Source organism: Lonchura striata, chromosome 29 (genome assembly GCF_050655825.1).
Source record: "Lonchura striata isolate lonStrDom1 chromosome 29, ASM5065582v1, whole genome shotgun sequence".
Taxonomy (NCBI): domain Eukaryota; kingdom Metazoa; phylum Chordata; class Aves; order Passeriformes; family Estrildidae; genus Lonchura; species Lonchura striata.
In genome coordinates, this window is record NC_140731.1 from 4,035,415 (window position 1) to 4,048,863 (window position 13,449).

The 13,449-nt window shown below is 57.3% G+C and overlaps 1 protein-coding gene across 1 annotated transcript in view; it reads left to right on the top strand.

Annotated features, from left to right (window-relative positions):
- ANKRD52 (ankyrin repeat domain 52) overlaps positions 1 to 13,449 on the top strand; it is a 66,255-nt gene that overhangs the window by 10,119 nt on the left and 42,687 nt on the right. Inside the window, exons 4-10 of the mRNA XM_085562928.1 lie at positions 512 to 582; positions 3,404 to 3,604; positions 4,868 to 4,955; positions 6,360 to 6,502; positions 8,874 to 9,086; positions 10,594 to 10,672; positions 11,913 to 12,027. Of these exons, the coding sequence (XP_085419054.1) occupies positions 512 to 582; positions 3,404 to 3,604; positions 4,868 to 4,955; positions 6,360 to 6,502; positions 8,874 to 9,086; positions 10,594 to 10,672; positions 11,913 to 12,027 (910 nt within the window). The remainder of the gene's footprint in view (positions 1 to 511; positions 583 to 3,403; positions 3,605 to 4,867; positions 4,956 to 6,359; positions 6,503 to 8,873; positions 9,087 to 10,593; positions 10,673 to 11,912; positions 12,028 to 13,449) is intronic.

The following is a 13,449-nucleotide window of genomic DNA, read 5'->3' on the forward strand; positions in this document are numbered from 1 at the left end:
CTGACACACAGAATGATGTCAGAATTGGAAATCCTGACACACAGAATGATGTCAGGTTTATCTCCAGGGAATCCTGACACACAGATGCTGTCAGAATTGGAAATCCTGACACACAGGTGCTGCCAGAATTGGAAATCCTGAGAGACAGAGTGATGTCAGAATTGGAAATCCTGACACACAGAATGATGTCAGGTTTATCTCCAGGGAATCCTGACACACAGGTGCTGCCAGAATTGGAAATCCTGACACACAGGTGCTGCCAGAATTTGAAATCCTGACACACAGTATGATGTCAGAATTGGAAATCCTGAGATACAAAATGATGTCAGGTTTATCTCCAGGGAATCCTGACACACAGGTGCTGCCAGAATTGGAAATCCTGACACACAGAATGATGTCAGGTTTATCTCCAGGGAATCCTGACACACAGGTGCTGCCAGAATTGGGAATCCTGACACACAGGTGCTGCCAGCTTTATCTGCAGGCTGTGCCTGTCTCTGTGTCCCCACAGGTGCTAATGTGAACGCCAAGGACACGCTGTGGCTGACGCCGCTGCACCGCGCCGCGGCCTCTCGCCACGAGGTTGGTGCTCCAGGGGGAGGAAATCCCGTGGGAACGGGGCTGCCGGGGGGGAAAATGGGAATTCTCCTCCCCTTTCCTTCTTTTGGGGTTTGGGGAATGCGAAAAGTTCTGGGGAGAGCTGGAAAACATCCTCCTTGGTTGCCTTCGCTCCATCACCCAGGGATTTCCTGGGAGTTTGGGGGCTGGGTACCCCTGCTGCTGATTTTTTGGGAATTTGGGGGTTTGGGGGTTTGGACACCCCTGGTGATTTTCTTAGGGATTTGGGGTTTTGGGCACTCCCACTGCTTCTCTGGGGGTTTGGGGGTTTGGGTATCCCTGCTGCTGATTTTCTGGGAATTTGGGGGTTTGGACATCCTGTTGCTTCTCTGGGAATTTGGGGGTTTGGGCACCCCCAGTGATTTTCTGGGAGTTTGGGGGTTTGAACACCCCGTTGCTTCTCTGGGAATTTGGGGGTTTGGGGGTTTGGGTATACCCCTGTTGCTTCTTTGGGAATTTGGGAGTTTGGACACTTCTAGTGATTTTCTGAGGGATTTGGGGTTTTGGGCACTCCCACTGCTTCTCTGGGGGTTTGGGGGTTTGGGTACCCCTGCTACTAATTTTCTGGGAATTTGGGGGTTTGGGGCTTTGAACATCCAGCTGCTTCTCTGGGAATTTGGGGGTTTGAACACCCCATTGCTTCTCTGGGAGTTTGGGGGTTTGGGCACCCCTGCTACTGATTTTCTGGGAATTTGGGGGTTTGGGGCCTTGAACATCCCATTGCTTCTCTGGGAATTTGGGGGTTTGGGGGTTTGGACATCCCAATGCTTCTCTGGGAGTTTGGGGGTTTGGGCACCCTGTTGCTTCTCTGGGGGTTTGGACATCCCCATTTTTCCACCTGGGAAGTTCTGGCCTGGCAAATTCCCCAGAGGAACTTTCCCAAAATGCTTTCCCTGCTCTGTGGGGTGGCTGGGTTGGTTTTTTGGGGCCCTGGCGGTGAAGATCCATGGGGTTGGGATCCCTGGATGGCAGAGGGAGGGGAAAGCCTCCCCTGAAGCCAAAGCCTGGGCAGGAGCAGGGGGAAATAAATGTCAAATGAGGGTCAGTGGGTTGGGTTTGTCATCCCCCGGGGTCACCGGGAACGTTTGCTCCCGGTTCCTCACGCGGTTCCTCACGCGGTTCCTCACGCGGTTCCTCACGTGGCTCCGGGGTTCTCCTTCCCCCAGCCAGGATTCCTGGCTGGGATGGGGTGGGATGAGCCCACCTGGCTCAGGTCCCACCTGCAAACGGAGCTGGAGCAGCCCAGGTGAGGGTGGGGGATTCGCAGAGTTCCGGGAGGTTTGAGCTCGGGAAAGATCTGCCAAGTCCAAGCTGGGACCGATCCCTGCCAGGGACACCTCAGGGATGGGCACCCCAAACCTCCCTGGGCAGCTCCAGAGCCTGAGCAGCTTTTCCAGGAGGAAATTCCTCCTGATGTCCACCCTGAACTTCTCCTGGAGGAATCTGGGGCTGTTCCTCGGAGCAGATCCTGACCCCGCTGTCCCACCAGGGAGTTGTGGGGTGGAAATTCCCCTCTGAGCCTCCTTTTCTCCAGGCAGCTCCAAAGCCTGAGAAGCTTTTCCAGGAGGAAATTCCTCCTCATGTCCACCCTGAACCTCTCCTGGAGGAATTTCAAGCTATTCCTTCTCCTCCTGCTGTTCCTGGGAGCAGATCCCAACCCCACTCTCCCACCAGGGAGTTGTGGGGTGGAAATTCCCCTCTGAGCCTCCTTCCCTCCAGGCTGAGCCCTTCCCCAGCTCCCTCAGGGTCTCTCCAGACCCTTCTCCTGCTGCTCCAGCCCTTCCCCAGCTCTGGCCACGCTCCAGCCCCTCGATGTCCCTGTGGCCGGGGGGGGCCCAGCAGTGCCAGCACAGGGGGACAATCCCTGTGCCCACGGCTGGGACAGCCCAGGTGCCATCCTGGCCACACCAGTCCAACCCCAGGACCTTTCCCAGTGGGAACATCCCTTCTCGGAGAGAAACCTCCACCCGTGGCTTGACACGGACACAAGGAGCTCCTTGGGGGGAACCCCACAGCTCTGGTGTGGGAAGCTCGGCCTTATTTTGGGTTGTCATGTGGTGGTGAAATTCCTCCTTCAACCCGTGCTTCTAAAGAAAAATTCTGCAGGCTTTAGTTGTTGGGTCTCAAAGCAGTTTATTGTTGGTTATCTAAAAGATTTTCTTAGGCTGTGGCTGTTTGCTCAGCAGCTCAGGCAGAGGCACACACACACCCTGACATCCTCTCTGTCTGCTGTCTTCTTCTCCTCTCCCCCCACCCAGGGCTGCTGCTAGCTTTTATATGATATATTACGTATTACATGTTTATAGTTTCCCCCCAATACCTACTACCTATATTACAAAGCGCTTTTCTACTCTAAACCAATCTGTGAGTGCCAACATCCCCAAGAACATGGAGGCAAGGAAGAAGAAGGAAGAACAGGATCAGCCCACTTTCCTCCATCTTAGAACTTTTGACCTCCATGTATAAAGTAAAACCCCCCTGTACAAGTGTTAAAACCCCCCTGTACAATACTAAAAAATTTCCTCTCTGTTTTGTAACTACTTTTACTATCCCATCTAACCCTTTGTGACTGCTTGTTCCACCTCCAGAGTTGGCAACTCATTTCGTGGCTCAAACTCAAAATCACAGCTGTTTCCAGCTGCCTGCCAGGGTCTAAAATGCTTCTGAGCAAGGCCTGGAACCTCCAAAAATGTCTGAGAGACATTCTGAGTTCCCACACTCTGGGATCAGCAGAATCGGGCTGTGGGGGTCGTGCCCCAGCCTTTCTGACTCTGGCCCCCCACAGAAAGCCCTCCACGTGCTCCTGAAGCACCAGGCCGACGTCAACGCCCGCGACAAGCACTGGCAGACGCCGCTGCACGTGGCCGCGGCCAACCGGGCCACCAAGTGCGTGGAGGCGCTGGTGCCGCTGCTCAGCACCGTCAACGTGGCCGACCGCACCGGGCGCACGGCGCTGCACCACGCCGTGCACAGCGGCCACCTCGAGGTGCCCGGGCACGGCACGGGGCGGGCGGGGACGGGGTGGGCAGGGATGGGGCAAGGTGGGCAGGGATGGGGCAGGTGGGGACATTGGGGTGGGCAGGGACAGGGACGGGGCAAGGTGGGCAGGGACAGGGCAGGGTGGGGACATTGGGATGGGCAGGGACAGGGGCAGGGATGGGGCAAGGTGGGCAGGGACAGGGCAGGTAGGGACATTGGGATGGGCAGAGACCTTGGGGTGGGCAGGGACAGGGACGGGGCAAGGTGGGCAGGGACGGGGCAAGGTGGGGACACCGGGGTGGGCAGGGACAGGGGCAGGGATGGGGCAAGGTGGGCAGGGACAGGGCAGGTGGGGACGTTGGGGTGGGCAGGGACCTTGGGGTGGGCAGGGACAGGGACAGGGACGGGGCAAGGTGGGCAGGGACAGGGCAGGTAGGGACATTGGGATGGGCAGGGACCTTGGGGTGGGCAGGGACAGGGATGGGGCAAGGTGGGCAGGGACAGGGCAGGTGGGGACATTGGGATGGGCAGGGACCTTGGGGTGGGCAGGGACAGGGACGGGGCAGGGTGGGGATATTGGGGTGGGCAGAGGGACCTTGGGGTGGGCAGGGACAGGGTAAGGTGGGCAGGGGCAGGGACAGGGCGAGGTGGGGACATTGGGGTGGGCAGCAGGGACAAGGGTGGGCAGGGACAGGGTAAGGTGGGCAGGGGCAGGGACAGGGCGAGGTGGGGACATTGGGGTGGGCAGCAGGGACAAGGGTGGGCAGAAACATCAGGATGGGCAGGGACAGGGATGGGCACCAGGGACATTTGGGCTGGCAGGGGTGGGCAGCAGGGACAAGGGTGGGCAGGGGTGGGGTGGACAGGGACATCGGGGTGGGGATGGGGATCGGGGTGGGCAGGGACAGGGGTTGGGGTTGGTGCAACACAACAAGGGGTGGGCAAGGATGAGGTGGGCAAGGACAGGGTTGGACAGGGACATTGGGGTGGCAGGGACATCAGGGTGGGCAGGGACATTGGGGTGGACAGGGACATTGGGGTGGCAGGGACATTGGGGTGGCAGGGACATTGGGGTGGACAGGGACATTGGGGTGGACAGGGACATTGGGGTGGACAGGGACATCGGGGTGGGCAGGGGTGGGGTGGACAGGGACATTGGGGAGGTAGGGATATCGGGGTGGCAGGGACATTGGGGTTGGCACGGACGGGTTGGACAGGGCCGTCGGGGTGGGCAGGGCCATCGTGGTGATGCCATCTCCACCCCTCACAGATGGTGAACCTGCTGCTCAACAAAGGTGCCAGCCCCAGCACGTGTGACAAGAAGGACCGGCAGCCCCTGCACTGGGCGGCCTTCCTGGGTGGGTGCTCCCTGCTGGTTTCACCTCCTGCCCCTCTCTCCTTCTCTCCCATCCTTTCCCTCCACCTCTTCCACTCCTCCTCCCCATCTCTCCCTTTTCTCCACCTCTTGCATCTCTTTTTGCTGTTTCCCCCACATTCCTTCCCTCCATCTCCCTCATTTCCTCTGTCCATCTCTCCCATCCCTCCCTTCCATCTCTACAGTTCCTCCTTTCCACCTCTCCATTCCTTCTCTCCCTTTATTCCCCATCCCACAAGGATTCCCCTCCCTGTGTTTCCTGTCTGTCCCATGTCCCCCATCTCTCCCCATTTGTCCCCATCTCTCCGTTGTCCTTCATCTCTCCTGTGTTCCCATCTCCCCAATGTCACCAGTGTCCCCATCTCTCCCCGTTTTTCCCCCATCTCTCCCCAGTGTCCCTGGTGTCTCCATCTCCCCATTTTCCCCATCTCTCCCTTTGTTTTTCCCCATCTCTCCCCATTTTCCCCATCTCCCCGTTTTCCCCATCTCTCCCCTGTTTTTCCCCATCTCTCCCCATTTTCCCCATCTCTCCCCATTTTCCCCATCTCTCCCCATTTCCCCCATCTCCCCATTTTCCCCATCTCTCCCTTTGTTTTTCCCCATCTCTCCCCATTTTCCCCCATCTCTCCCCATTTTCCCCATCTCCTGGTTTTCCCCCATCTCTCCCCATTTCCCCATCTCTCCCCATTTTCCCCACCTCTCCCCATTTCCCCCATCTCCCCGTTTTCCCCATCTCCCCATTTTCCCCATCTCCTGGTTTTCCCCCATCTCTCCCCATTTCCCCATCTCTCCCCATTTCCCCCATCTCCCCATTTCCCCATCTCTCCCCATTTCCCCCATCTCCCCATTTCCCCCATCTCTCCCCATTTCCCCCATCTCTCCCCATTTCCCCCATCTCTCCCCATTTCCCCCATCTCTCCCCATTTCCCCCATCTCTCCCCATTTTCCCCATCTCTCCCCATTTCCCCCATCTCTCCCCATTTCCCCCATCTCTCCCCATTTCCCCCATCTCCCCATTTTCCCCATCTCTCCCCATTTCCCCCATCTCTCCCCATTTCCCCCATCTCTCCCCATTTTCCCCATCTCTCCCCATTTTCCCCATCTCTCCCCATTTCCCCCATCTCTCCCCATTTCCCCCATCTCTCCCCATTTCCCCCATCTCTCCCCATTTTCCCCATCTCTCCCCATTTCCCCATCTCTCCCCATTTTCCCCATCTCTCCCTTTGTTTTCCCCCATCTCTCCCCATTTCCCCATCTCTCCCCATTTTCCCCATCTCCCCCATTTCCCCCATCTCTCCCCGTTTTCCCCATCTCTCCCCATTTCCCCCATCTCTCCCCACGTCCCCGGTGTCCCCGGCGCGGCGGTGCCATCGCGGTGTCCCCGCAGGTCACCTGGAGGTGCTGAAGCTGCTGGTGGCGCGCGGGGCCGATGTCACCTGCAAGGACAGGAGGGGTTACACGCTGCTGCACACGGCGGCCGCCGGCGGCCAGATCGACGTGGTGCGGCACCTGCTCAGGCTGGGCGTGGAGGTGAGACCCCGAGAGGTGGCACAGAGCTGCAGAGTGCTGGCACGAGCTTCAGGGGCTGGCAGAAACCTTGGTGCTTCCCGCGATCCCAAATCCCAAATCCTTTGGACAACTTCTCTTCTGAAGGTCTAAATTCCATCACCCTGACCAAAACCTTGGTGCTTCTCACAACCCCAAATCCCAAATCCTTTGGACTTCATCGCTTCTGCAGATCGAAATTCCATCACCCTGACAGAAACCTTGGTGCTTCCCACAATCCCAAATCCCTTGGACGAATTCACTTCTGCAGATCTAAATTCCACCCCCCTGAACAGTGACAGAAACCTTGGTGGTTCTCAGAATCCCAAATCCCAAATCCTTTGGATGACTTCGCTTCTGCAGATCTAAATTCCATCACCCTGAGCAGTGACAAAAACCTTGGTGCTTCCCACAATCCCAAATCCCTTGGACGACTTCACTTCTGAAGGTCTAAATTCCATCACCCTGAAAGAAACCTTGGTGCTTCCCACAATCCCAAATCCTTTGGACAACTTCACTTCTGCAGATCTAACATCACCCTGACAGAAACTTTGGTGGTTCCCACAATCCCAAATCCCAAATCCTTTGGATTTCATTGCTTCTGCAGATCTAAATTCCATCACACTGACAGAAACCTTGGTGCTTCCCACAATCCCAAATCCCAAATGCTTTGGACTTAATCACTTCTGCAGATCTAAATTCTGTCACCCTGAGCAGGGTGACGGTGATCCCTGGGATCCTGTCACCATCCCGGGATCCTGTCACCATCCCAGGGATGGTGACAGAAGGGGTGGTGACAGGATCCAGGGATGGTGACAGGATCCCAGGGCAGTAACAGAAGCTTTGGCTTCTCTTCATCCACCTTTCCCCATCCGGAACCCTCAAATCCCACGAATCCCATGGACCCCATGAATCCAATGGGTCCCGCAGACCCCACAAATCCTATGGATCCCAGTGACCCCACAGACCCCACAGATCCCATGTCCACCACAGGCCCAGTGGACCCCCCAAGACCAAATGGATCCCATGGATCCCACAGATCTCATGGATACCACAGAGCCAATGAATCCCATGGATCCCACAGACCCCACAGATCCCACAGCCCCCACGGACCCCACGGGCCCCACAGCCCCCACAGCTCCCACAGATCCCATGGATCCCACAGATCCCACATCCTCCATGGACCCCACAGATCCCACAGCCCCCCACAGCCCCCATGGATCCCAGAGCCCCCATGGGCCCCACAGCTCCCGTGGGCCCCACAGCCCCCACAGATCCCATGGATCCCACAGATCCCACATCCTCCATGGACCCCACAGATCCCAGAGCCCCCATGGGCCCCACAGCCCCCACAGATCCCACATCCTCCATGGACCCCACAGATCCCACAGCCCCCCACAGCCCCCATGGATCCCGTGGATCCCACAGATCCCACATCCTCCATGGACCCCACAGATCCCACAGCCCCCCACAGCCCCCATGGATCCCGTGGATCCCACAGATCCCACATCCTCCATGGACCCCACAGATCCCACAGCCCCCCACAGCCCCCATGGATCCCACGGACCCCACAGATCCCAGAGCCCCCATGGGCCCTACAGCCCCCACAGATCCCATGGATCCCACAGATCCCACATCCTCCATGGACCCCACAGATCCCACAGCCCCCCACAGCCCCCATGGATCCCACGGACCCCACAGATCCCACATCCTCCATGGACCCCACAGACCCCACAGCCCCCATGGATCCCATGGATCCCACAGATCCCACATCCTCCATGGACCCCACAGACCCCACAGCCCCCATGGATCCCACAGATCCCACATCCTCCATGGACCCCACAGACCCCACAGCCCCCATGGATCCCATGGATCCCACAGATCCCACATCCTCCATGGACCCCACAGACCCCATAGCCCCCATGGATCCCATGGATCCCACAGATCCCACATCCTCCATGGACCCCACAGATCCCACAGCCCCCATGGATCCCAGAGCCCCCATGGGCCCCACAGCTCCCGTGGGCCCCACAGCCCCCATGGATCCCACGGACCCCACAGATCCCACATCCTCCATGGACCCCACAGACCCCACAGCCCCCATGGATCCCATGGATCCCACAGATCCCACATCCTCCATGGACCCCACAGATCCCACAGACCCCACAGCCCCCATGGATCCCATGGATCCCACAGATCCCACATCCTCCATGGACCCCACAGACCCCACAGCCCCCATGGATCCCCACAGATCCCACAGACCCCATGGATCCCCACAGATCCCACAGACCCCACAGATCCCACATCCTCCATGGACCCCACAGCCCCCCAGCCCCACAGCCCGTGTGTCCCGCAGATCGACGAGCCCAACTCCTTCGGGAACACGGCGCTGCACATCGCCTGCTACATGGGCCAGGACGCGGTGGCCAACGAGCTGGTCAACGTGGGGGCCAACGTCAACCAGCCCAACGAGAAGGGCTTCACCCCCCTGCACTTCGCCGCCGTCTCCACCAACGGCGCCCTGTGCCTGGAGATCCTCGTCAACAACGGCGCCGACGTCAACTTCCAGGTCAGCGACGGGCTTTGGGGGCAGGGGATTGGGGTTTGGGGTGTAGGGATTGGGGTTTGGGGTGTAGGGATTGGGATTTGGGGTGTAGGGATTGGGGTTTGGGGTGTAGGGATTGGGATTTGGGGTTGGGGGATTGGGGTTTGGGGTGTAGGGATTGGGGTTTGGGGTGTAGGGATTGGGATTTGGGGTTGGGGGATTGGGGTTTGGGGCAGGGGATTGGGGTTTGGGGTGTAGGGATTGGGGTTTGGGGGCAGGGGATTGGGGTTTGGGGTGTAGGAATTGGGGTTTGGGGTTGGGGGATTGGGGTTTGGGGCGGGGGATTGGGGTTTGGGGCGGGGGATTGGGGTTTGGGGGCAGGGGATTGGGGTTTGGGGCAGGGGATTGGGATTTGGGGTTGGGGGATTGGGGTTTGGGGCAGGGGATTGGGATTTGGGGTTGGGGGATTGGGGTTTGGGGCGGGGGATTGGGGTTTGGGGCGGGGGATTGGGGTTTGGGGTGTAGGGTTTGGGGTTTGGGGGTGTGGGGATTGGGGTTTGGGGGTGTGGGGATTGGGGTTTGGGGTTGGGGGATTGGGGTTTGGGGCGGGGGATTGGGGTTTGGGGTTGGGGGATTGGGGTTTGGGGTGTGGGGATAGGTCAGGGGATTGGGATTTGGGGTTGGGGTATGGTTCCAGGTCAGGGGATTGGGGTTTGGGGGCAGGGGATTGGGGTTTGGGGGCAGGGGATTGGGGTTTGGGGTGTAGGGGTTGGGGTTTGGGGTGTAGGGATTGGGGTTTGGGGCAGGGGATTGGGATTTGGGGATTGGGGTTTGGGGTGTGGGGACAGGTGAAGGAATTGGGATTTGGGGTCAGGGAAGGGGTTGGGTGTGGCTGAGCCCCTCCTGGGGGTGTTGGGTTTTTTGTGATGGTTTTGGGTTTTTGGGGTGGTTTTGGGGTTTTTGAGGTTTTTTGGGTTTTTGGGGTGGTTTGGGGGATTTTGGGGCAGCTTTGGGTTTTTTGGGGAGGTTTTGGGCTGTGGCTGAGCTCCTGCAGGGAATGTTGGGTTTTTTGGGGCGGTTTTGTGTTTTTGGGGCTGTTTTGGGTTTTTTGGGGATGGATTTGTGTTTTTGGGGTGGATTTGTGTTTTTGGGGCTCTTTTGGGGTTTTTGGGGCTGTTTTGGGTTTTTTGGGGATGGATTTGTGTTTTTGGAGTGGATTTGTGTTTTTGGGGCTCTTTTGGGGTTTTTGGGGCTGTTTTGGGTTTTTTGGGGATGGATTTGTGTTTTTGGGGTGGATTTGTGTTTTTGGGGCTCTTTTGGGGTTTTTGGGGCTGTTTTGGGTTTTTTGGGGATGGATTTGTGTTTTTGGGGCGGTTTTGGGGTTTTGGGGCTCTTTTGGGGTTTTTGGGGCTGTTTTGGGTTTTTTGGGGCTGGATTTGTGTTTTTGGGGCTCTTTTGGGGTTTTTGGGGCTGTTTTGGGGTTTTTTGGGTGTTTTTGGCTGTGGCTGAGCCCTCCTGGGGGTCCCTGCAGAGCAAGGAAGGGAAGAGCCCCCTGCACATGGCGGCGATCCACGGCCGCTTCACGCGCTCGCAGATCCTCATCCAGAACGGTCGGTGCCTCCTCCCCGCCCCATCCCAAAATTCCGGCGCTTCCAGAACCTCCTGGCAGCTCCGGGAGGGGGCCCCGACCCCCCCCGGGGGGCTCCTGGGGTGTTTTTCCCAAAATTCTGGTCACAAAATCGCAATATTCCCATCAGATCCTCCAAAATTCCCAAATTCATCCCAATATTCCCATCAGGTCCTCCAGAATTCCAATATTCATTCCAATATTTCCATCAGATCCTCCAAAATTCCAATATTAATCCCAAAATTCCAATATTAATCCCTCTATTCCCATCAGTTCCTCCAAAATTCCAATATTTTTCCCAATATTCCCATCAGGTTCTCCAAAATCCCCAAATTCATCCCAATATTCCCATCAGATCCTGCAGAATTCCCAAATTCATCCCAATATTCCCATCAGATCCTGCAGAATTCCCAAATTCATCCCAATATTCCCATCAGGTCCTCTAAAATTCCAATATTCATCCCAATATTCCCATCAGATCATCCAATATTCCACTATTCATCCCAATATTTCCATCAGAGCCTCCAAAATTCCCAAATTCATCCCAATATTCCAAGAATCATCCCAATATTCCCATCAGGTCCTCCAAAATTCCAATATTCCAATATTCATCCCAATATTCCAAGAATCATCCCAATATTCCCATCAGGCCCTCCAAAATTCCAATATTCACCCCAGTATTCCAATATTCGTCCCAATATTCCCATCAGATCCTCCAATATTCCAATATTCATTCCCAAAATTCCAATATTCCCTGGGGTGGGAATTTGGGGATTTTGGATCTGGTTTGGAAATTCTGGGATTTTGGAGCCCGGATCCATCCCGGGCTGGAAATTCCATGATTTCAGATCTGGGTGGGAATTCCATGATTTTGGATCTGGGCTGGGAATTCCATGATTTTTGGATCTGGGCTGGGAATTCCATGATTTCAGATCTGGGTGGGAATTCCATGATTTCGGATCTGGGTGGGAATTCCATGATTTTTTGGATCTGGGTGGGAATTCCATGATTTCTGATCTGGGCTGGGAATTCCGGGATTTTCGGATCTGGGGTGGGAATTCTGGGATTTGGAAGCCCAGGTGTGTCCTTGAGGTGGCAAATCTGGGATTTCGGAGCCTGGAACCATCTGTGGGGTGGGAATTCCGGGATTTTCGGATCTGGGCTGGGAATTCCGGGATTTGGGAGCCCGGAACGTTCCGGAGCAGAGCGGAGCTGTCCCGCAGGCAGCGAGATCGACTGCGCCGACAAGGACGGCAACACGCCGCTGCACGTGGCGGCGCGCTACGGCCACGAGCTGCTCATCAGCACCCTGATGACCAACGGCGCCGACACGGCCAGGTGCGACCTGCCAGGACCTGGCGCCGCGGGGGCTGCAAGGGTCCTGCAAGGGTCCTGCAAGGGTCCTGGAAGGGCTCCAGAACGTTCCGAGAGGGTCCTGGGAGGGTTCCAGAACGTTCCAAGCTCCTGGAAGGGTCCTGGAAGCGTCCTGGGAGGGTCCTGGAAGGGTTCCAGAACGTTCCGAGAGGGTCCTGGAAGGGTCCTGCAAGGGTCCTGCAAGGGTCCTGCAAGGGTTCCAGAACGTTCCGAGAGGGTCCTGGAAGGGTCCTGCAAGGGTCCTGCAAGGGTCCTGGAAGGGCTCCAGAACGTTCCGAGAGGGTCCTGGAAGGGTCCTGCAAGGGTTCCAGAACGTTCTGAGCTCCTGCTGGGACCTGGAAGGGGTTCCAGAATGTTCTGAGTTCCTGGAAGGGTCCTGCAAGGGTTCCAGAACGTTCCGAGAGGGACCTGGAAGGGGTTCTAGAATGTTCCGAGAGGGTCCTGGAAGGGTCCTGGAAGGGTTCCAGAACGTTCGGAGGGGGTCCTGGAAGGGTCCTGGAAGGGTTCCAGAACGTTCCGAGAGGGTCCTGCAAGGGTCCTGCAAGGGTTCCAGAACGTTCCGAGAGGGTCCTGCAAGGGTCCTGCAAGGGTTCCAGAACGTTCCGAGAGGGTCCTGGAAGGGTCCTGCAAGGGTCCTGCAAGGGACCTGGAAGGGGTTCCAGAATGTTCCGAGAGGGTCCTGGGAGGGTTTCCAGAACGTTCTGAGCTCCTGCTGGGACCTGGAAGGGTTTCCAGAATGTTCTGAGAGGGACCTGGAAGGGTTTCCAGAACATTCCGAGAGGGTCCTGGAAGGGTCCTGGAAGGGTTCCAGAACGTTCTGAGCTCCTGGAAGGCTCCTGGAAGGGCTCCAGAACGTTCCGAGAGGGTCCTGGAAGGGTCCTGGGAGGGTTCCAGAACGTTCCGAGAGGGTCCTGCAAGGGACCTGGAAGGGGTTCCAGAATGTTCTGAGAGGGTCCTGCAAGGGTCCTGCAAGGGTTCCAGAACGTTCCGAGAGGGTCCTGGAAGGGTCCTGCAAGGGTCCTGCAAGGGACCTGGAAGGGGTTCCAGAATGTTCCGAGAGGGTCCTGGGAGGGTTTCCAGAACGTTTTGAGCGCCTGCTGGGACCTGGAAGGGTTTCCAGAATGTTCTGAGAAGGTCCTGGAAGGGTCCTGGAAGGGGCTCCAGAACGTTCTGAGTTCCTGGAAGGGTCCTGGAAGAGTTTCCAGAATGTTCCGAGAGGGTCCTGGAAGGGTCCTGGAAGGGTTCCAGAACGTTCGGAGGGGGTCCTGGAAGGGTCCTGGAAGGGTTCCAGAACGTTCTGAGCGCCTGCTGGGACCTGGAAGGGGTTCCAGAATGTTCCGAGAGGGTCCTGGAAGGGTCCAGGGAGGGTTCCAGAACATTCTGAGA